This window comes from Nestor notabilis, unplaced genomic scaffold (genome assembly GCF_000696875.1).
Source record: "Nestor notabilis isolate BGI_N333 unplaced genomic scaffold, ASM69687v1 scaffold130, whole genome shotgun sequence".
In the NCBI taxonomy this organism is placed as follows: Eukaryota; Metazoa; Chordata; class Aves; order Psittaciformes; family Psittacidae; genus Nestor; species Nestor notabilis.
Window position 1 is genome coordinate 11896 of NW_009912287.1, and position 21290 is coordinate 33185.

The 21290-nt window shown below is 39.8% G+C and overlaps 1 protein-coding gene across 1 annotated transcript in view; it reads left to right on the plus strand.

Annotated features, from left to right (window-relative positions):
* Positions 1 to 1031: 1031 nt before the first annotated feature.
* The window catches only part of HSPBAP1 (HSPB (heat shock 27kDa) associated protein 1), a gene marked incomplete at its 5' end in the record, with an annotated part of 25076 nt that continues 4817 nt past the window's right edge, over positions 1032 to 21290 (plus strand). Inside the window, 4 exons of the mRNA XM_010018694.1 lie at positions 1032 to 1217; positions 6827 to 7011; positions 11145 to 11281; positions 14423 to 14594. Of these exons, the coding sequence (XP_010016996.1) occupies positions 1032 to 1217; positions 6827 to 7011; positions 11145 to 11281; positions 14423 to 14594 (680 nt within the window). The remainder of the gene's footprint in view (positions 1218 to 6826; positions 7012 to 11144; positions 11282 to 14422; positions 14595 to 21290) is intronic.

Below are 21290 nucleotides of genomic sequence, written 5' to 3' on the forward strand. Positions count from 1 at the left end.
TTTTTTTGTCCTGTACTGATTTAATCCATTGCGCATGCCAGACCGTGATTTGACCCCTAGATAGAGTGATTGAATTGGGGTTTTTTGTTTTAAATGAGCTGCTAGGAGTCATGGGGAGCCATACATATCAGTTCGGTATATTAAATATTAGGCATTATAGGGATACTATTTCTGGGTGAGTTAACTTCAGTAGAGCTTAAAATAAAGAGTGGATTTTTTTATGATCTGAAGTTGTAGTGCACTGCTTCAACTCTACAGAGCTGTTATGTTTGGTTTTTTTTTTCTTTTAAAATGTTTTCCTTCTCAATATATCCCTAAAGAAAAGTTGTTCTGAAAGTGCTGAGTTTATTCAAGGTTGCCACCATTTCAGCTTGACACTTTCAGTGTGGCATGTAAATCTCTTAACAGCAAAGAAGTAAACGGAAATCTTGGGTTAGTTTAGGTTTTGGATTAGCACAATAGCCATTTTCTAAAATTCTGTAGGCAAAAAGAAATTTTTTAACACTTTTTGAATACCTCCTGTTTAGGTTATGCTGCTGTTCCTTGGTTTAAATCAAATGCACAGGAACCTGTTTTGCTATCTCTGACATTGAGTTACGCTTCTTGGAAAGAAACCAAGCAGGAAGACTTCCCCATGCAGGAAGACTGTTACTCATAAAATTTATGTTCTCTAAACTCTTTGACATTATTTGTAAGGAATTTTATTGTTAGCCTAATTCTAAGCAATTTGACTACAGTGCTTTATTGCTGAAGCTACAAGTGAAAATTCTAAGCACATGCCTATTTTTATTTTTATTTTTTTTACATTTTGTGTGCTAATACACTGCTTTAGTGTAAGAATGTCCTTTCAGTGTTTGCAGGAGAAATTTAACTTTAAAAAAATCTACAGATGTAACAAAACAACATAAAGAACATGTTCTTAGTGTTTCATGTGCTGTGGTGGGATGGTGGTAGGATGTGGTAGGCTGATGGTAGGCAACACTTCATGTATCATAAATCATCACTCTAAAGCTGTTTTTTTCTTTACATAGGTGAAGATGTGAAGCCATTTACTCCTGAGAAAACCAAGGAAATTGTGATGTCTCTACAGCAACCTGCAGTCTTCTGCAACATGGTTGGTGACTGGCCAGCCCTGCGCTGGAATGCAAAATACCTCTCTGCTGTGTTGGATGGAAAGACAATCCAGTTTAGGCTAGGCCTGAAGACTGTGGGTTTAGGTGAGACTGAGATGTATAGGCATTACATGTCACAACTCTTTTTCAGCTTCTGCAGTCCTCTGACTGTCCATTATCATTGTTCACTCTCTAAGGTATTGCTTTTCACTGCAGGCTTTGATTTTAGGATATGGGATTTGACCAACAGCAGAACACTCTTTTCTCTTTCTTATGTATCTATTTTTAGTAAGAAATGTGGTGGTTAACACTAACATACAAGAATCAAACATTTCCAATCCTAAACATTCTATGATTCTGTGATCTCAGTTCTGGTCTTAAACGTGATTCAGTTGTTCACATGACCTGAGTTACATATCCACAGAGTACATCCTGAGTACATTAAAGAATTAGCCAATTAACTAGTCTATCTTGGGGGGTTTTATCTGTAAAATGGTGATAATTCTTACCTTTCTCCAGATATTTTATAAGACTGTGATGGTTTTCAATACTTTGAGGTCCTGTGATGAAAGATGCTATAGAAGTATAAAACATTAAAGAAAATTACTAGATGCCAGTACAGTAATTTTACCTCTAACCCTCCAGGTTCACTCAGACATCTAGGAACATGACATGAGAGAAAAACTATTTTTGCACTTGATTTTAAATACTGCAACTAATGTCTGTCTGCAGCCACACAATGTTAGTCATAGTCTATTCGTGGACAGAGTTTCATAACAGCAAGGGAAGGTACAGGAAATGTGCTCCAGGGTGGCCATCTGCTAGCCACTTTAGAGGTTATGCATTGCTTTATTTATGCCCTGTACATCCTTTGCCCTTCGAACCACATACCAAAATACATTTTGCTGTGCACTTTCTCCCTTTTCCCTGAAGTATCTTGTCTCCCTTCAGTCCTTTCTTTTTTCCCCTAATCTTCAGAAATGTTCAATATAAGTCATGTTTTTAGACCTCTACCTAGCTATTTGTTCTGTACTCTTCTAACCTTATTTAGTTGGACTACCTCTTTCTTGGAATGTAGGGCCTGCAGAAGAGGGTCTACCAGTTCTTATGGAAGTGGTAGGATTTCATCACATCGTCTTGCTTAACATTACTGTGTGAAATTTGCTTTCTTCACAGCATCATGACCATATTATTTCATGTTCAATTTTTGCAAGAGAAGCGATGAAATGCAAAGAAGTATTAGAGGGAAAATGCATGGTGTTCAGGATTTCAAAGCATTTTACCATCATGGTTTAATGATTCCTATGCCATTCCTGGGAAGACAGATGTTATTTATTCATTTTCTACAGATGGGATAACTGAGGTGTAGAATTAATATTGGTACACATCTTCACAGCAATATCTCTACAGTTTAACGAGGTATCAGCCAGTTCTTGTACAACATGTAAAAGGCATCCCATTGCCACTAGGGAAGACATTGCATACATGGGACATTTTCCTTGATACCTGATATCTTGGTTGTGATACACAAAGCTTCCCAGGAAAAAGGATAGTTTTGGCCCTACTCTCCATTAATTAGTAGGCACTTTTTGAGAGCCAAATGCTAATGTCAACTGGGAAAGCTTCTGATGAGATTGATGGATTGATACTACCAATTAAGTAGATAAGAGTCATCACTTAACAATAACTTCTAGTTACTAGTGATATAGAGTGGATTTAAATTGGAACTTGTATCTTGAAGTTGCATCTACCTGTATTTTAATTTTTTATTCTAAAGACATCAGTCCATAGGCAGTAATCAGTTTGTCTCTAGGAACCTCCATTATATGCTAATGTGAACTAGAAATGTCTTCAAGAAGATGGGTCGAGCCTTCAGGGGTTATATTGTAACTGAATGAGACCAGTGATGCTATAAAAAATTTGCATTGTAAGGGTATATTAGTCAAGCCATTAGCCAAGCCATCTCAGAGTATGAAATAATGTAATTCATTTTATGTGCCACTGTCATTTGGAAGATGGTTGATCTCACTCTTGCATGGTTAACATCATTTTTTAACGAGGGCCTCTATTTCTTAACATTGTTGTTGCTAACTTTCCCAGATGAAACAGAAGCAGTGGTATGGTTATAGAAAGCAACAGGAGAATACAACTAAAATTATATTGATCTTTATGAATACTTATCCCATGTTTACATTAGATCAATTGCCCTAAGACTAGACAGGACCAGTCCTGCCACTGAGTTGGAAACAGCTACAAGAAATAAACCATTCTGCTTGTAAGTGTATTTTGGCTTCAGAGTTTCTGAGATTATTTAAGCCACAAGGTTCGTCTGGAAGCTCCAAAATCATTTGTGACTTCTTACTATCAGAACTTCTTATCTTTCTTTAGTGCCACATCTGCAGCATGGGTGGGGATTCTCAAAGAATCATAGAATAGTTTGGGTTGGAAAGGACCTTAAGATCATCTAGTTCCAACCCTCCTGCCATGAGCAGGGACACCACACACTAAACTATGTTGCTCAAGGCTCTGTCCAACCTGGCCTTGAACACCGCCAGGGTTGGAGCATTCACAACTTCCTTGGGCAACCCATTCCAGTGCCTGACCACCCTCACTGTAAAGAACTTCTTCCTTACACCTAATCTAAACTTCCCCTGTTTAAGTTTAAACCCATTGCCCCTTGTCCTGCCACTACAGTCCCTAACGAAGAGTCCCTCCACAACATCCTTATAGGCCCCCTTCAGATACTGGAAGGCTGCTGTGAGGTCTCCATGCAGTCTTCTCTTCTCCAGGCTGAACAGCCCCAACTTTCTCAGCCTGTCTTCATAAGGGAGGTGCTCCAGCCCTCTTATCATCCTCATGGCCCTCCTCTGGACTTGCTCCAACAGCTCCATGTCCTTTTTATTTTGAGGACACCAGAACTGTACACAATAGTCCAAGTGAGGTCGCATGAGAGCAGAGGGGCAGGATCACCTCCTTTGACCTGCTCGTCTCACTTCTTTTGATGTGGCTGAGGATACAGTTGGCTTTCTGGGCTGTAATCGCACACCACTGGGTCATGTTTTCTGGTTGTGTAGTAAAACAAGTAAACAGTGAGTTTACTGTGAGGAAGCTGGAGATAACAAGAAGTTGAGATGTTGATCAGTTGTAAGTCACAAGACCTCTGGAGGAAATTTAGAGATGCTAGATAGAGACGATGCTGTCAGAAATGCAGCTGGATAGAAATGGGATGCAACTTGGACGTCTGCCCAAGAAGTTTTACCACTAGGGATGGCAAAAGAATTCAAGCCTCTGAGGCTTGATATAGAGAGGGACTATAAACATGACAATGGACTCAGTAGCTGAATAAGAGACTGAAAATACAGTACAAATATCATACACTGACAGTTGCATAAAGCTGAGATTTGAGGTGTTTGTTGGACTTGGATGTGGATGTCCAGTTTTCTGGTTTGTTAGTGTGTCTGTGCTTTGTTATAGTATTAAATGGCTATTCCTTTCTTGGATTATTCATTTAAATATTTTTAATTCTCCAGCAGCTGTGAATAGATATTTGGTTTTCTTTCAAGCTTAAAGGGAGGAGACATTTCACTTGCATTCTTACTGGAGCTTTAGAGTATTTCCTAAGGCTGTTATCCTTTTTTTCAATACCCTTAGTATACATTGCAAACATTATCATCTGAATAGAACAGAATTTGGCATCTGCCAGGACCAGACCTTAACTAAGGAGGGAGCTGCTTCCTCCAAAGAGCGCTTCTTGTCTCTCTCCATTCTTCTCTTTGGTTTGATCTGTGGCGTTGAGTGAGAGAGAGTAGGACTGCCGTGTCTTCAGATACCACGTCATCAGACATCACTGGTAACTTTAGACTTACATAGATTAATCTACAATTTATCATTTATGAAATGAATTTATGATAAATGAAGCACCTTCATCTTTCAGTCATTAAGTATTAGTAAACTGGTTAGTAATGTTCTTGCTTTCAGCTGCCCATTGCTAACATTTTCACCCTAGTTACTGTCTACAAATCCATTTAAGCTATCTGTCTAGATGGTCCAAATATGTTTTTTATTATTGTTTATTTTTCTATAAGCATCCACACCTTGGCACTGAACAAGTTATAAATTAAGCCAAGAATTCTGTGCTGAGGAGACTGCATCCTAGAAGATACTCTTGCTTTTCATAGTTGGATTATTTTTACTTTTTTTAAAGCTCAGAGTGAAATACCCTGTGACATAGAAAGAGCATATTTCTTGCCTTTAAAACATTTGCTCCTGAGTTATCTTGGATAAAATGTGGTGTCCTAAGCACTCTGTGTTCTCATCAAAATAATACAGATAGTGCTTGTATCTTCTATCTCCTTTTTCCATCAGACCAGCTTTTAGTAAAATGATGTGCATTGCATTAATGACTGGCTATCAGGAGAGGGCATTGAACTGCAATACAGGCAGGGAGTCAGATATAAGGGGTTTCGGTTATGGCAGGTGATTTATGTATCTTGTATTTGGTTCTTAGGTAGGGAGCCCTTTCCACTACACTGACCCAGGTTACGGGTTGCTGAATAGTGAGGTTTATCTTACATTTTACTTAATGAATTTGATAGTGAGGTGAAGGAAACCCACTACCTAGGCTACTACAATGGAAAAGGGCAAAATGATAGTGATAAAGGTTTGTAAATGCTGTTCTTCCACCCAAAGGGAATAAGAACAGATGTATGAGACTCTATGTGAATTGCTGCAATAACAAAATGAGAGAAGTAAAGAATGAAGAGCTGCTGCTGCACAACAGTGAGAGGATCCCATTTCTGAGCAGCTCTATGCAAGTTGCAGAAGGTTAAATTGCGGTCATTGTCAATTCATGCAGGCTGCAGTAATTGTTTCCCAGTAGCAGTTGCAGTAAAGTAGTATTTTTTTGACACTGGATAAGTCTCTTTGAAGCTGGCACAATTAGCAGCTGTGGGAAATGAAGATCTCTGATAATCCACAATTAAAGTATGCAGTGATGTGGGTGATGTGGGTTATTTTGCAGACCTTCCAAGTGACCTGACCTTGAGCTGAAAGCTGTATCAGTAAGCCTGACCAAAGCATGATGGGAACAAAACACTGCTGGTAGATACTTTTTGTGTCTGCCAGGGAACACCACAATATGCTTTTGTTAGTCCCAGATGAAAAATAAGGACACACAGCATTTTAGATAGATCACTGGCACATATGTGGCTCCATAATTTGCTGCCTACATGTTACTGTGCTGATTTCGTTATGGCTTTAGGGAAAGGAAAAGATGAACATGCTCATCTACGTAAATTCATGGAGACAAAGTAAAGGGTACACAAATACTTGTGTGCACATTTGCAGCTCACACTTAAGAAGGTAGATGAAGCAAAGGACAGGCTCTCAGTTGTTGAGGGAACTTGGACATATTATTGAGTTGCTGTGCTGAAGGGTGCCTTGCACATGAACAACAGTAACTATTGGTGTGCCTTTACCTTACAGCAAGTTCAAGGTAACAGCCATTCGCTTAAACCTTAATGAAAAAGACAGTAGTGTCAGACTAAACTATGAGTTAGGTGATGAAAACCATGTTACTGACCAGACTCAAGCCACCTACTCCCGCTTAGTATCTCACATTGCATTATCCAGAGCTGAGAGAGAAACTACGTATTATTTTTACTGATCCGGGGCATGCTTGTGTAATATTTGGCTTTTCTTTTTTTTTGCTTTAGTTCCCCAGTTTGAAACCAGGTGTAGCTACGTGAGGGCTACACTTGAAGAGTTTTTGGCTTGGAGTTGTGGACAGCCTTCTTGTCTCTCTGGACCATTCAGTTGTTATGAATACTCCAAATACTGGGCTTATGCTGACTACAAATACATTGCCAGGATATTTGAAGACAAGCCAGAAATTTTCCAGGTAAAACATTAATATTATCTCTTCCTAATTTAATCATTGCAAATGATCTAGTGTAGTTTCTGAAACCTCTACTGCTATCCCCTCTCTGCCACTTTGGCCATTCATTTTAAAAATCTGAAATAAAGACTATTGGCTCTCAGGTTAATGGAGAACTAGTACCAAGTGGCAGCCATCTAAGAATCTGTGTCTCCTTGTATGCTTAAAAAACCCACCACAAGTGACAAAAACAACTACCAGATTGGAGGCATTGCCTTTCCCGTTTAGCTCAGCATCATTTTGTCACTGGGCAGACATGGGGAGCAGTCATGTGTGACCTCTGCAGCTGAACACTTTACCTTCACCTCTGCAGAAGGTAGGAGTAAGGTGGGAATAGGGTGTGAAGATGACAGGCATTTGGCAGGCTTGGCATGTTGCAAACTTGCTTGCTGCCCAGATCCACCTTGCACCCAAAAGATACCCAAATTAACAGCTCTGCTTAGGAGAGGGGATTTGGTGGCATGGATTCACTTGTAGCAACGAGGCTGTAACATGGGTTTGGTCCATGTTTTGCCTTGTGGCTCATTTTCTCAAGTAGCACAGTTCCTTCCCTTAATATAGTTAGATTAACTGTTTGCAAGGAGGAGAGATTCTGCATCTGTGGGATTACTGTATCTCGATTGCCTGTGGAGGCAGTAAAATACGTGAAGTAACCTGTCCATGCAAGTACATACTATATGGTAATTTCCAAATGTAAGTATTAGGAACTTAAGAAACCTGTGGTATTTTCTTTTACTTTCTCCATGTCTATCTGATATTTCAATGTATTGATTCATCTACATTTCTACTACTTCTCCTTGCAAATTCTAAGACGACAAAATTAAGGATTGCTATACAAAAGGGGTAGTCTTTCAAAAGATATAAAGAAAGAACAGTAAATGAAGCCTTATTCATTTCTATGCTTTCAATGTGAAGATGGAATCATAATTCCCTGCAAACACTGTCACTGGGATAACAGTATGAACTGATAAGCCCCCTCAAATTAATTACTTCCTTAGAAAGCATTTGCCATGCTCCTTATATGTATTCTATTCTTTTATACCAGTAAAATTAGTATTTTTAAGTGCTTTGTCTTTTTTCAGATTGTCTCCTTTCCCCTTGTTCTGTAGGTTGGACGGTAAGATTTGGGCACAGAGACCATCTTACCTTTCTTTCTCCCCTCCCTTCCCAAGCATACTGAGACACAACCAGAATCAAGTAGACTTGGGCTGCACAACTGGTACTGGGTTGTGTTGTTTTAACTAAGTTGGGAGCATCAGGGATGTTTCAGGCTTCCCCAGATCTTTGTGTAACTTCCTCTAGCTGTGGTCCTGCTGTGGTCTTCTTTCTTTCTGCCTCAACAGACAGCATTTTCCTGTGTTTCATGGAATGAGATAACAGCAGCTCAGAAAACCTGAATAGCCTGCTGCTTCATTTGGTCAATAAAAACATACTTGAAGGAAACAACCATTTTCCTACCTCCTTCTTCCCTTTGCCCCCATTCAAGAACAAAATTAAGGCTCCAGGAATTGCATTTCTGTGCAAGTGTCACACCACAACCTTATCACCTGACCTATAACAAGCAACAGATTGTACTCCAATTTTGGAATAGGCACATGTAATGGTTATGCCATGGAATTTTTTCTTAAGCAGAATCAGGGAAGGAAAAAATCAATGGTGTTATGCAAGCAAATATGGTGTGTGTCATCTGCCAGTTTCACAGGCATGGGAGTGAAATGCATCCGTCAGTTCCCGACTGATACGGCTTTTGAAACACTGCTGCACAATTTATATCAGCCAAAAGAATTCTTTGTAGAAATTCTCTTCCATTCTTGTTTGATTTTGATGATAACCCTTTTTTCTTTTTATATTTTATTTAGATTTACGTAAGGTGATTTGAAGGGGAAAAGAAGGCCAACTGCACTGTTATTTAGAGTGATTAATAGGGCCATTTAGAAGTTGTTTGAAATTTAGATTGCACTGTTTATCATTTACAGTTGTGTGGGCTAAGGTAATGATTCCATTATTCTAATCTATGAGCAGTATGTAGCATCTTACATTTTTTGTTCAGTTGATATTTCATTACAGAATTTGAGATATAAATCAGAAGCAAGATACATGCATGAAGTTTAAATAGAAATGAGACCTTTTAAAGTGACATACGGGTACAGATTAACTTCATTATAAGCAGCAAATGAAATAAATATAATTCACATGTAATGTTCCATCTGTTATGGTTGGAACACCTTTTAGTGCATTTCTTCTTACTGTGGCTTTTTATTGCAGGAAAGGAGTGCACTGTGACAAGATTTCAGTAATCCTACCAGTTCCTTTTCAGTTCATTGGTTAAAAACTATTTTACCTATAATCACTTCAACTATTTACTACAGCTGCGGCATTTTTGTAAAGTTCTTTTAAATCTAATATTGATTATGTGTGCTTTCTTTCCACTTAAATTGTAACAAAATACAAAACTATTTAGGTGTGAGTTTCAAGGGCAGAGATAGTGTTATGCTTAACTTTATCACTGAAATAGTCATATTGGATTTTATATTTTATAGCTGCTGAAATCTGTAGGAGCAACTTTTTGATTTTTTGCTGCCTTTGACAAATGTTTGTATTACACTTCTGCATTTTTTTTCAAATTATGCCTTTAAAATCAATAACTTTGAAATTCAAAATCTCTAGCAATACCTGATTTTTGGGAAGACTACTGCTCATTTAGAGGGTTTCCTGATGCAGAGTCATGGTAAAGTCATCCTTATAATAATGTCTAGCTGTAGTTTTCCTCATCCATAAATCTTATGAAAGGATAGCCATCCACCTATCTGGAAGCAGTTAGCTTATATACTTAAATTGGGAGGCTAGACTACTATTTTCTCTTTACAGGTAGCAGAGAGAGGCAGGTTTTTCCAAGGCATGAATGAGAGTGCTTTGACAAGAGCAGGAGCCAAGCTTAAATTAGGTTCCTAAAGTTAGGTGATGTGTATGACCCCAATGTGCTTTACTGAAATGGAACAAATATTGTTACCTTCTTTTTCAAGATGGGAAAAATAAAGCTCAGAAATAAAGTGATTTGCCTGAGGCCATGAGAAAGCCAGGAAGTGAATCTTGGTTTCCTAGGGTTCATTCTGTGGCTCCAGCCAAGACACCAGTATACTTCAAGTGCTTTCCACTAAGCAAATGTTCAGGCCCTGCAGCTGGCAGGGTGAGCTATAGAAACATGGGAAAGCTCTATCCAAGCTATACAGAGCCATGCTGCAAACCCCTGAACTATCTGAAAAACACACCTCTCTGCCTTGTTTCAGCTGTCAACCCCAAGGGACTGCTTGTGGGACAGTCAATGGACTGGAAAGCTCCAGGATCATGTTCATAACACATGCATACCTCTTCTGCCCTTTCTTACTGTGTAATCAAGTTGTTTTAAGTTCACTGCCTTTGCAACTGCAGAGGCAGGAGGAGAATTTGTCCATTAAATAATAATTATTTAATTTGTCCATTAAATAATAAGAAACTTTTAAAAAGCAGCATACCACTGGGTCAGAGATGGGGTAAAGTCTTGCATTTCTGGAGTACATGGAGAAAGTTGAGACAGGTGGAAAGATAGAGCAGATATGCCAGATGGGTTATGAAATTGGTTTGAAAAGGGAATATGGGTTTTTTCCTTCCTTCATTTCAATTTTTTTTTAAATGCTATATATGAGAATTTTTCTAAAAGCAATCCTGAGCTTGGGTAGATGGTTAAGAGTGGAAAAAGGAAATTAAAGACTGTTTGCAAAGAAGCCATAGGTACCACAAGCAATTGCACAGTCCTTCTGAAGAGCAAACAGGTTAACTTGAGTGATATGAAAGACTGGGATGAGAACTGGAGAGAGAGCTCTAGGAGGCTATGTAGTCACATAAAAAAGAAGAGTATCAGCAGAAAAAATGCTACTAGAGATGAGAATTTTGGAGGAAGGGGTACAGGCCATACATGCAGGAACCCCACCAAGAAGCAAAAGCTGCTATGGATAAAGAGCAACTAAGCAGCAGAGGGAGAAAACAACAGACTTGGAGAACTGAGGGTGAGATGTGAATCAGTTCAACAACTTACATAAATAATCTTTTCATTGCTGTAGGATATAAGGTGGTCAGACTTTGGTTTTCCTGGAAGAAGCGGGAAAGAGAGCACACTGTGGATTGGTTCTGAAGGAGCAAACACCCCTTGCCATTTGGACTCCTATGGCTGCAACTTAGTGTTGCAAGTACAAGGAAGGTAACAAGTCTGTATGCCTACAGCAGACACAGGAGGAAGTTGTACTGTGCTTTGAAGTTAGTTTTGGACTCACATATTAATTCTAGCTTCTGATATTTTAGTTTTCTGAGCTCTCAATTGAAGAGCATCAGAACTGTTCTATAGAAAATGGCAAAACTTCAGGAGGTTGGAGTTTGGGTCATAAAGGTAATATTTTCTTTTGTTTGAGGAATATCTTTTCTGATCTGTGTGCTGCGTGGTCCAAAAATAAACATTTTAGTCTTCCTAATAGTTACGAATTTGGGAATTTGGAATTAGGAGATAAAGAATTAAAAATAAGAAGCCCAGAAACAAAATGGAAACAAACTACTTGAGACTTCTACGAAATTATCTCTGTAAGAGCCTCTAATAGCCTGCTAGAATTAATTTAAAAGGGGAACATCAGGATGGGAGCAGCGAGCTGTGAGCAAAGTTAAAAGGGACGTTTGAGGCTCCAAACTGATTTTGGAGCTTTGTGGCTTTGTTGCTGTATCTTTCTGCCTGTTTGCATGCTGACTTCACCCCTCTCCCATTCTTTTTTCCTCCTTTCCCTGTATATTGGCCTCAGGGTTTTTTTGTTATCTATTATTGCTAGAGTAACAAAACAATTTGCATGCATTTTTTAGGTTTGATAGTATAGACTGGAACAAGTGAGATTTTAATCTGATTAATTACTTGGACATTTTATAGAGCAGTAAAATCATGGTGGTCTTGTGATTATGGTGCAGAATTGGAAGTCACAGGTTCTGGGTTCTATGCTGGGCAGCAACCACAGGTTGACAGGCTTTAAGGCCTGAGGCAAATAAATTTGTCATCATCTTATTTGTAAGAAGGGTAACTCCATTTAGCTCTCACTAAACTCTTTAGTTTCTCTCTTCTAGGCAGATTTTCATTCTTGTTTATAAACAGCCTTGAGATCCTTGAGTGAACGTGCAGCAGAGACACTCTGGAGGCCACTTTCAGCACTGTGTTTTGCTGCAGCCAGTCTGTAGACTTCAGATCACATCAGTAAGCATTATGCATTAAAGTCCAGACACTTAGGTGTATTTAGGAGCCAGAAATCTCATTGAAAACCATGAGACTTACATGCCTAAATATCATCTAAGGATCCACCTAAATACTGGGTGTACTAAGTAAGTACAGTAATTTAGCAGACTGGATGCCTTCCCTGCCACTTTGATCTTTACCTTCAGGTGTTGAACTCGAGCCAGAGTTCCAGCATCACATAGCAATTCTGCCTGCCTTCTCAAGACATTTCCTCCCCCTCTGGTAGAGCAAAATACTTGTTCCTCTCAGGGAAAGAAGCAGCCTAAAGCCTTTGCATGGCCTGAAAAGACAAAGTTGTTTTCCTCTTCAGAGCAAAGCCTATAAATAGATTGCAAACTTCCACAAGCTTGCAAATCCTGTGCTGCTTCAGAGCAGAATGATTCCCTTTTGAGACTCACAAACAAGACAGGCTTTGTAACAGAATATAAGCTTATGCTAAACTTAAATAGATTTGCCTTTCCAGGAAAGCCAGGGACGACTCCTTAGCCCTTTGTTGCTATCTTGAATTTCCTCCTTGCATCCCTCGGGCTTCTTAATTTTTTGCTTCATGATATTGCTTTGTCAAGAGCCTGCAGGATTAACCCATGAGCCTCCTAACGTAGTTACTCTCTGCCCTTTCAGAGGGTCTAGTCTGGCTGGCAAAACAAAGTTGCAGTAAGGCTTGAGTTTCAGGATAATTTTTTTTTGTGCTTGCACCCAGCAGTAGCTTTGGTAAGTACCAGGAAATGTCAGTGGCCTATGGCACTTCCATCTGTGGCAGTCTCTGCAGTTCTGCCTCTCCTGCTCTTCTTTATCTCTTCTGGTTTTGTACCATTTGGTTGCTTTTCTCCCATTTTCAGATACGTGACTTAAAACTGATAACAAGAAGCAGTAGGCAAAAAGCAAGAAGTGAGTACCAAGGAAAGGGACAAAAAGAAAAGATCTTGCTAGAGTCTAAAACAAATAGGAATGCAGCACAAATTGTCCAACTGTGCTCTGAAGTGCTGCCTTTACTTTTCCATTGATTAGTGCATGGGTCACTGTTGTACTGATTGTCTGGCACCTCTTAAATGTAATAAATTCTCTCTGTGTATTCCTTTCTGGTTATTTCCATCACCTAAAGTACTGCCATATAAAGCTCCTATTTCTAAATAACGTATGTACCTGCTAAGATATTTCATTTATAGTACCCATAAAACTGGCACCACCACTTCTGGCATATTCTTTTTTCTGTCTTTGATCTGGCCTATGTAAATGAATTAGAGACATGTGCTCCTGAGAACAAGGTCCATGTCTCAGGTCTGCTTGGTCCTGCACTGCAGTGTGTTCACCCACTTCTTTGGGCACACAGAGAGCAACCTGGAACACGAGTGCCCTTATGAGCAGGATGACCCTGTCTTGCTTCATCCGGGCATTTAGTCATGCTCGTAAATTCTAACACCCAGTGGCCCACACAAGCCACATTTTCATCCTGTGTTACTGATAACACAAAAAAATACAGGTGTTTCAGAATGCTTATGTCTATGGATGTCTTTTTTATTTATGCCACCTTTGGCATAGGGGCATCAAGGTGAGTTTTACTAAGAATGAGGGGTTTGTGACTGACAGCCAAATAAGTACTGCAGGTGATGAATAGGAAACAGAAGATCATGTCCATACCCCTTTACAGTTGCCACCCTCATGGGTGCAGCAGCTATTAATTCAGTGAGTGAAAGTAAGTTGTCTCTAACAAAACCGCTTCCTCTGGTTTATAGAGTAATTTTTAATGCTCTGAGCATCTGTAAATGCTGTGTGTGGCTCTGTAAAAGGGAGGAAGGAAGAACCAGATGGGAGAGCTTTTTTTTACATTTTATTTTATCTGCCTTTTAAAAATAATTGGTGAGAAGCTGTAAATCTTTTCAGTTAAAAAATTAAAAAGTGGAATATTGTAGAAACACTTTTAGAAGACAGCCTGTAAGCACTGCCTGTGTTCTCACTGCGTAGGAGATTCACACAGCGAGGCAGATTTATGTTTTATTGAAAACCTTGCTACTGCCTTTAGTTCTTTGCTGTAACTGACATGCACTGAATACATTTTTATCTTCTCTCTATTTTCAGGAAGAGATGGCACCTCTTCCCACCTGGTGACACCAGTTTCCTCTATCCCACCAGGATCCCTTATGAGGAATCCAGTGTATTCAGCAAAGTCAACATTACCAATCCTGATCTGAAACGCTTTCCCAAGTTTAGAAACACAACAGCCCATGTTGTTACACTAAGTCCAGGACAGGTACTGTTCACATGTGAGCTTTACGTTACTTTGAAGATTCTAGTAAATTATTTAACTGGCAAATTAAGAGCTAGGAGATCTTAACAAATTGACTGTAGAACTTCCCTATCCCCACATTCTTCACTCAGACTTGGTAGATTTCTCTCAGCACAGGAACTTTCTTTGCTCACAGTTACTTTAGTAGCCCTTTTTGTACAAAAACTGCAAACATGTTGAGAGTTAGTTCAGTCAGCTGCCCAATTCCATCACAATTCTTGCAATCACCTCCAATTTCTCTGCTTTAAAACTTTCTTGAACAGTACTCAACCTGTCTACTCTGAAACCAATATGCTCCATAAAATGTGTTTGATTAATAAGTATGTAGAACCAGCAAAGAAGCTCATGTTTTGATAGTGAATAACCTTCACCAGGGAACATTGGCCCAACTTGTTGCTTTAATAATACAGTATTGTAATGATGATACTTGCATTTACAGTGTGCACCATCCAGAGGTTTCATGGTGTGGGGATGCAAGGATATTATTAATGCTGTTTTACTAAGAAAGTTCAGTTGTAAGTGCCTGGCTTATAGTCACATGGGCAGTCAGCAGCAGTATGAGAGTAGGGCTCAGGACTCTTAATTCCTAGTCTCCAGCCATAAATAGTGTTGTTCTTTATTTAATCAATATGGTTGGTATTTGGAGTCTGAATTACCCTTGTTCAGCAGTGCATGTCCTTGTAACACACTTCTGCACATATCAAACTGTCAAGCCTTTCCAGAAGAATTTTGCAGTGTTCATTGCTCCAGCCACTGAAGACAGTGGAGTTGCCACTTCTAGAGCCTTTTCAGTGTTCTCTTACCACATGTTTTCACCTCTTTTGACCTGCTAGCTCAGAGACTCGTGCAAGTGTTCCCTTGCCCCTCGCTGGCAAACCCACCTGCCTTCAACAGTTTAAAAAATAGATTTTACTAATCTGGTTAATTTTGAGGAGGCAGAGTGAGGAGCACTCCTGTGTACTGCTGAGATAGCACACTGGAGCAGGATAGTAGTTTTCAACAAGAGGATCATGCCTATCAACTTAGAAGAGTATGCTCTTCTGCTGTTACAGTTGCAAACAGAGAATCTGTGATCAACCTTCATTGTTTGCCCTACATTAGCTCCTTGTCATACTCCTGAAGCAGATGATTAGTTTCACATTCTGCACTTTGTGAAGTTGCAGTGCTCAATTATTTAAAGAACAAAGAATAAATTTTTACGCTTGATAAAAATGCCACATCCATTCAGCACTGCATTATCCATGATCCCCAACACTGTTTCAATTTATAATCTCATTTCGAATGATCAAGTATGGTAGCAAATCTTAGGATCTTAATTTTAATTAGGCTTAAAACAATTACAAATTAATCTTGCTAGGAATAAAAATCTTGAGCCAGCTCAGTAATACAAGTTGCCTGCATTGCCATGAAGGAGTTACTGTTTGGATTTCTGGGGAGAAAGTAATATAGAAGCAATGACGGAGCAGTGAGGTATTGCCTTCATCTGTTTTATCAGTGCCTTTTGGGTTTTCCAGCATCTCATCCAGAAACTTACGGGGCAGGTGTCTGGGGACTGCTGCCATTTGATGGAGAGGAAAGGAAAGGCATAGAACTCGTTTGTTAACAGGGAAAAGGATCCCTAAATAATAGCAATCTTGATATATGCTTAGCAGTGGGTTTCATGTAGAATTAATACAATCACTATAGAATATGCAGCCAGCCTTATTTTGTGATAATACATAGCATCTCCACTCCTTCCCAGAGGGTACACAGAATATTTTTCATTAGCTATTGTAACAATAAAAGGTTGAAAAATGAAGACAAAGGTTTTCTTAGGTATTCAGGAGAGTAACTGTGTGTATGGCGGGTGCAGCTTTGAGTATCAAAAACTTAATGTGTCTAATGCCACCTTCTGGTCACTGTTTGCTACAAGCAATTTTTCTGCACGCTAAGGCTTTAAAGCACAATTTCTTCATATAACAGTGTACCAATGCACAACATGTACTTCAGTTGCATTCTTCGTGCCCTTCACTGTATTGTTCAGAGGTGAATCTCTGCTATGAATTTTGGTAGTTGGCTGAGACTTCAGGTTTCATAATGTTTCATCCTGTACTTGACCAGTGTCTGCCAGCTGTGTTTCCACAGAGGTCTTAATGCAACTTCTGGTTATACGTTAGTAACCTGGTCTCAGTATAAATCATGATAACATTTAGATATCTAACTTATTGAAATAGGCAGCCGAGTAGTTCAAGGGTTTGCAGCTGAACAAGACTGTAACCACAAAGTTACAAGCTCAAGTTGTAACACACAAATGTAAGGGCTCCTTATAAATACTTGGACCTGCTTAGCTATGTGATTATTAGAAGGCTGAGTGTTAAGTGTGGAACAGGAAGATGACTGGTGGATTTGCATTCACTGAACGAGTACTGATATTTCATTTTATTTGTTAAAAAAGAAAAAAATCTGCAATATTTTTAGTAATACCTTGATTGTTCTCACAAACAGACAAATACTGCTTGAAATACTGCAGACAAACAGGGCAAAACATATCTGTTCTAGTATCTTCCACCCCACACTCTGGGACAAGTGTTAAGAGAGTTAGCTTAGGATCTGCCACCTTCAATTTAAACCCTGTCCAGGACAGATGTCCTGTCTGCCATCAGTGGGAAGAACCTGGCACCTCTACAAGGTGATTCATGCTCTCTGTTTTACACAGTTGTAGTCCTGCAGAAACAGTCATCCCATCTTGTCTTTCAGCACAGGCTATAAAAGGAGCATGTAGATGCTTAACTTTTTTGATGATTAAAAATATGAAAAATTAACACCACCTGAAAAGGCTACAAAAACCCTGAGATGCTATACATATACAAAACGATTGATCATTTCTTCCTCTACCCCACTTCTCACCAGCTTCTTGCTTCCTTCCTGCTCATTAATGCAATTGCTCTTAATCCATCTTCCTTTTAATCCATAGAACTAGACAATGGTAAGAAGACTAGAAAGCACATCTCAGCTTCTCTGAAGATGGACAAATAAGGCTGCACACATCTGCCCTCCTAGTGGGGAGCAAGCATCTTATATGCTGGGCTCCCATGAGCGGTGTCATTCGCTGTCACGCTGCCCCAGGCAGGAAGGGTATTGTACACCAGGACACATGCTGTTACAGGCAGCACTCAGCTGCCCTGCAGCCTGCTGTCTTGCTTCCTGGCCTTGTGTCCCAGGTGTAGCCTGGAGCCAGAGGAGTTGCAGTGCAGCTCTAGACACCAGAGCTGCAAGGAAAGGCCTAACTGAGCTAGTCTTAGAGGCACACCAAGTCCAAGAAGGGTACTTGCTCCCTTCCAGCCTTGAAAAACATTGTCACAGTGTGGGCAAAAAAAACTTAAAAAAGATCAACGTTACAGTTTGCTTGCTTTCTGAAAGTCTATAAACAAATGCATCTCAAATTCAGCCTGTGCCTATGACTACAGTTCACTAAGTTCCTGCATATAGCTGCAAGGTTTCCTCTTTCTGTGCTCCTGCTGCAGTACCTAACACACCATGGGATCCTGCTCAGCAGCCAGGGCTCTCAATAGCTCAGGCAGAGCTCTGACTTCCAAACCTGAGCAAGCAGCAATAAATCTTCGTAAGCCAGCGAGGGGTATACTCATGTGCCACCCTTAAAGCAAATGGGTGAGAACTTCAGAGTGGGATTAAAGTGAGGAACAGCAGAACACACTGTCTGAAAACACCAAGAAAAATATAATTGATACCAAAAAATGTGTTCTAGTAAGTCAGGAAATGTAGTAATTCAAACTTTTGAAAAGGCAATGAAATGTTCCAGCTACAAGTATAAAAAATAGTTTTTTAAAGGGATTGCAGTGAAAAATTACTTTTGTTGGAGAAGAGTTTAAATTATTTTAGTAAAGGAGAATGCAGAGTTGTCTGCAGCATCATACGTAGTAGACGTTTGATAATTCTGTTTTGGTAAAGGAAGATAGAATTTTCATGTGGGAGACTACAGAGCTGGCCCCAAGTCAGCCCATAGAGAAAGCAGAGAGCCCAGCTCAACCTCTAGACACCAAAACTGTTGTTTCCATCACAGAAGAGACAGAAAGGTCCAGGAGCTGAATTTATGCTAGAGTTGCTGATGAAAACAGCACTCAGCCTGAAACACACATGGAGAACCCCACAAGTACCCAAAAAGTCAAACAAACTGAAGGTGAAAGCTGCCAGTTCCTAAGTCTGCTTTTCCACTTCTTCCCTAAGCTTCCTTCAGTCCCTCACCACGGTCCCTGTGGACACAGCATGGTAACAGCCACATTCCCTTCCTGCTCATCAGGCTTTTCTCCAGCCTGTGCCTGTTTCTAATGTCAGTAGCCCTTGGTGCTTTGTTTTAGCAGGTGGGAAGACACCAGCTCGGGGGGGAAGGAGGGAGGTAGGGTAAGCAGCACCTTCCTAGCACCAGGGCAGCCAGGCACTGGCTGGGATGGGACACAGGCTGTGCTGGCAGCACCCTCACAGTCTTCACGTGGTGCTCCCCACAGAGCTGACTGTGCGTTTATTTATTTATTTTACTCTTCATTGCCAGGTTTGCAAACAGCTCTGGGACTTGCTTGCCCCCCATCTTCCCATTACACTGGCGTTCTTTGGTGCTTCCTTTTCTTCCTCATTTATCCAAATATCTTTTTCTAATGAGCAGAAATTTCTTGGTATAGTATTTCACTTCAGCGTCTGCTCTCTTTTTGAAGCAATTCCACCTTTGCCCTACCTTTGCACTCTATCGAGTTAATCATGTCCATTGAGAATTTAAACCTGTTCTATTTGCTGTACAGATCTTCAGCATTGCTCCACTTGCTCTCCCAACTGTTGTCTTGGTTTCTTTGCTCCTGTTACAGACCAGGATTTCGTTTTATCTTTTCTGGGATTTCTGTCCTACTTTGACTTCATCTGCTATATTTGCCTATCACTAGCCTAAATATTAAAATTATCTGATTGGTTGCCGTTTAGATCAATATCTTCTCAGCGCACAGAGCTAGATATATTCTGTAGAAAACAGGCTAACACAAGATTATCTCTTAACTTGGAATAGTTCTGTCTTGATTTTGCACTTTACATTTTCCTTGTAAAATGTTTGCTGCGTTTTTGTGTACCCGTGTGTTATTTCACTGTGGTTTACTTTCACGTTTCCTATTGAAATGTAGTTTCAAATGTATCTAAATCTGTGTCCCATATTCATAAACATACGGAAGTCTGCTTTATTGTGGAATTGATAGTTGTCTGAGGTTGCTGTTTTGGGTGGGGTTTTTTTTGCTTCTAGTTTGCAAACCTAGAAGAATACTAGTTTCTAAAGGTAGAATAATCCTACTCCTCTCTTTGCTGGATTTTTTTGTCTTTTGTCAATTCTGCTGCTCCCCTTGCCAGCTGGATTTTTTGCTTTTAATGGCCTTTTTTTTTTTCATTTCTTCATCTGCCTTAAAGTTTTAGCCCTTAGCATTTTGTAATTTCACTTCTTTTGCTGCTATACATCTTTATTTTATCAAGCATGAGCTTGCCCAAAAATAAATGAGGGAGAGCAAAGGGAGAGCAAGGGTCTTTATGGTACCTGTTTTGTCTCTTTAAGTCACAGCTGTGTAGCTCTCCTATCAAATGCATCAGCAAACAGTGCCAGCTGCTGAAATGCACAACTTTCCAGTTATTACCCTTAACCTGCTGGCAAGTAAAACCTTATTAGTCTCTCCAAAAACCAAGTTCCTTCACTTTGCTTTGAAAAGACTGGACTAGTTGGGGCAGGGGGTTGTATTTTCCTCCTAGTTGTACCTCCTCTTTCCAAAGCAGTTCTGTCTCTGCTTTGCATTTGAGTCATGTTGAGCCAGCACGTTCCATACCTAATTTCCATCTTGATTTTCCAGGCAGACCGTCTTACTGAAACATTTATACACTTCCCTTAATTTGCCTCTTGCTTTTGTTCCCTTGCTACATAGTCCCTCTGCACCATACCCCAATTCCCTAGTGTCTTCATCCGCATCTCTAGCATGTTGCAAAAGCTCACTCTTCCTTACACAAGTCTCACAGGAAAGACGACGTTGTTGTAAGCAGCTACTTACTTCAGAATCTATGACACCTTCTGCTGTATAACAAAGTTTTCCAGGCTTCCTCATTACATCCTGTCATTTGGAGGGCACCCAGATTCTTTAACAGAGTCTAGTGTAAGATCCCCCTATAGAACAGAGGAGTGGTGGGGTTTTGTGTGATTCAGTAGTCAGTGAAATGTGAGCAAACACTTGCTAACAGGTAAACCCATTGCAGCTAATGCAACTGCACTTCAATGTGTAGGTTTCTGTGCTAAAGGCACCACTTGTTCAGTGTAGAAAATGTGTTTTGGCTTCAGTCTGTGTCGGGTTTTGTACACTTTTAGATGTCAGGAATAACCAATTGGTAATATTTTTTAATTAATGGCCCTCCACAGACTGACTTCCTTTTCTGCTCTGTGTGCTGCACGGGATTAAAGTACAATTTCCAAATGTTTTTGACCTTTAGAGAGCTAATGTGGGTTTTGTTTGACTTAAATTGAAACCTGTGGAGTTTCAATGTGGAATTCAACAAAATGTGGAGAACATTTTGTCCTCTGGCTCAAAAATTACTCTGCTCTGGCTGTCCTATAAGTAAGTGTTTGAAGGACTAGGCCACAGTTATTGTTCCCTA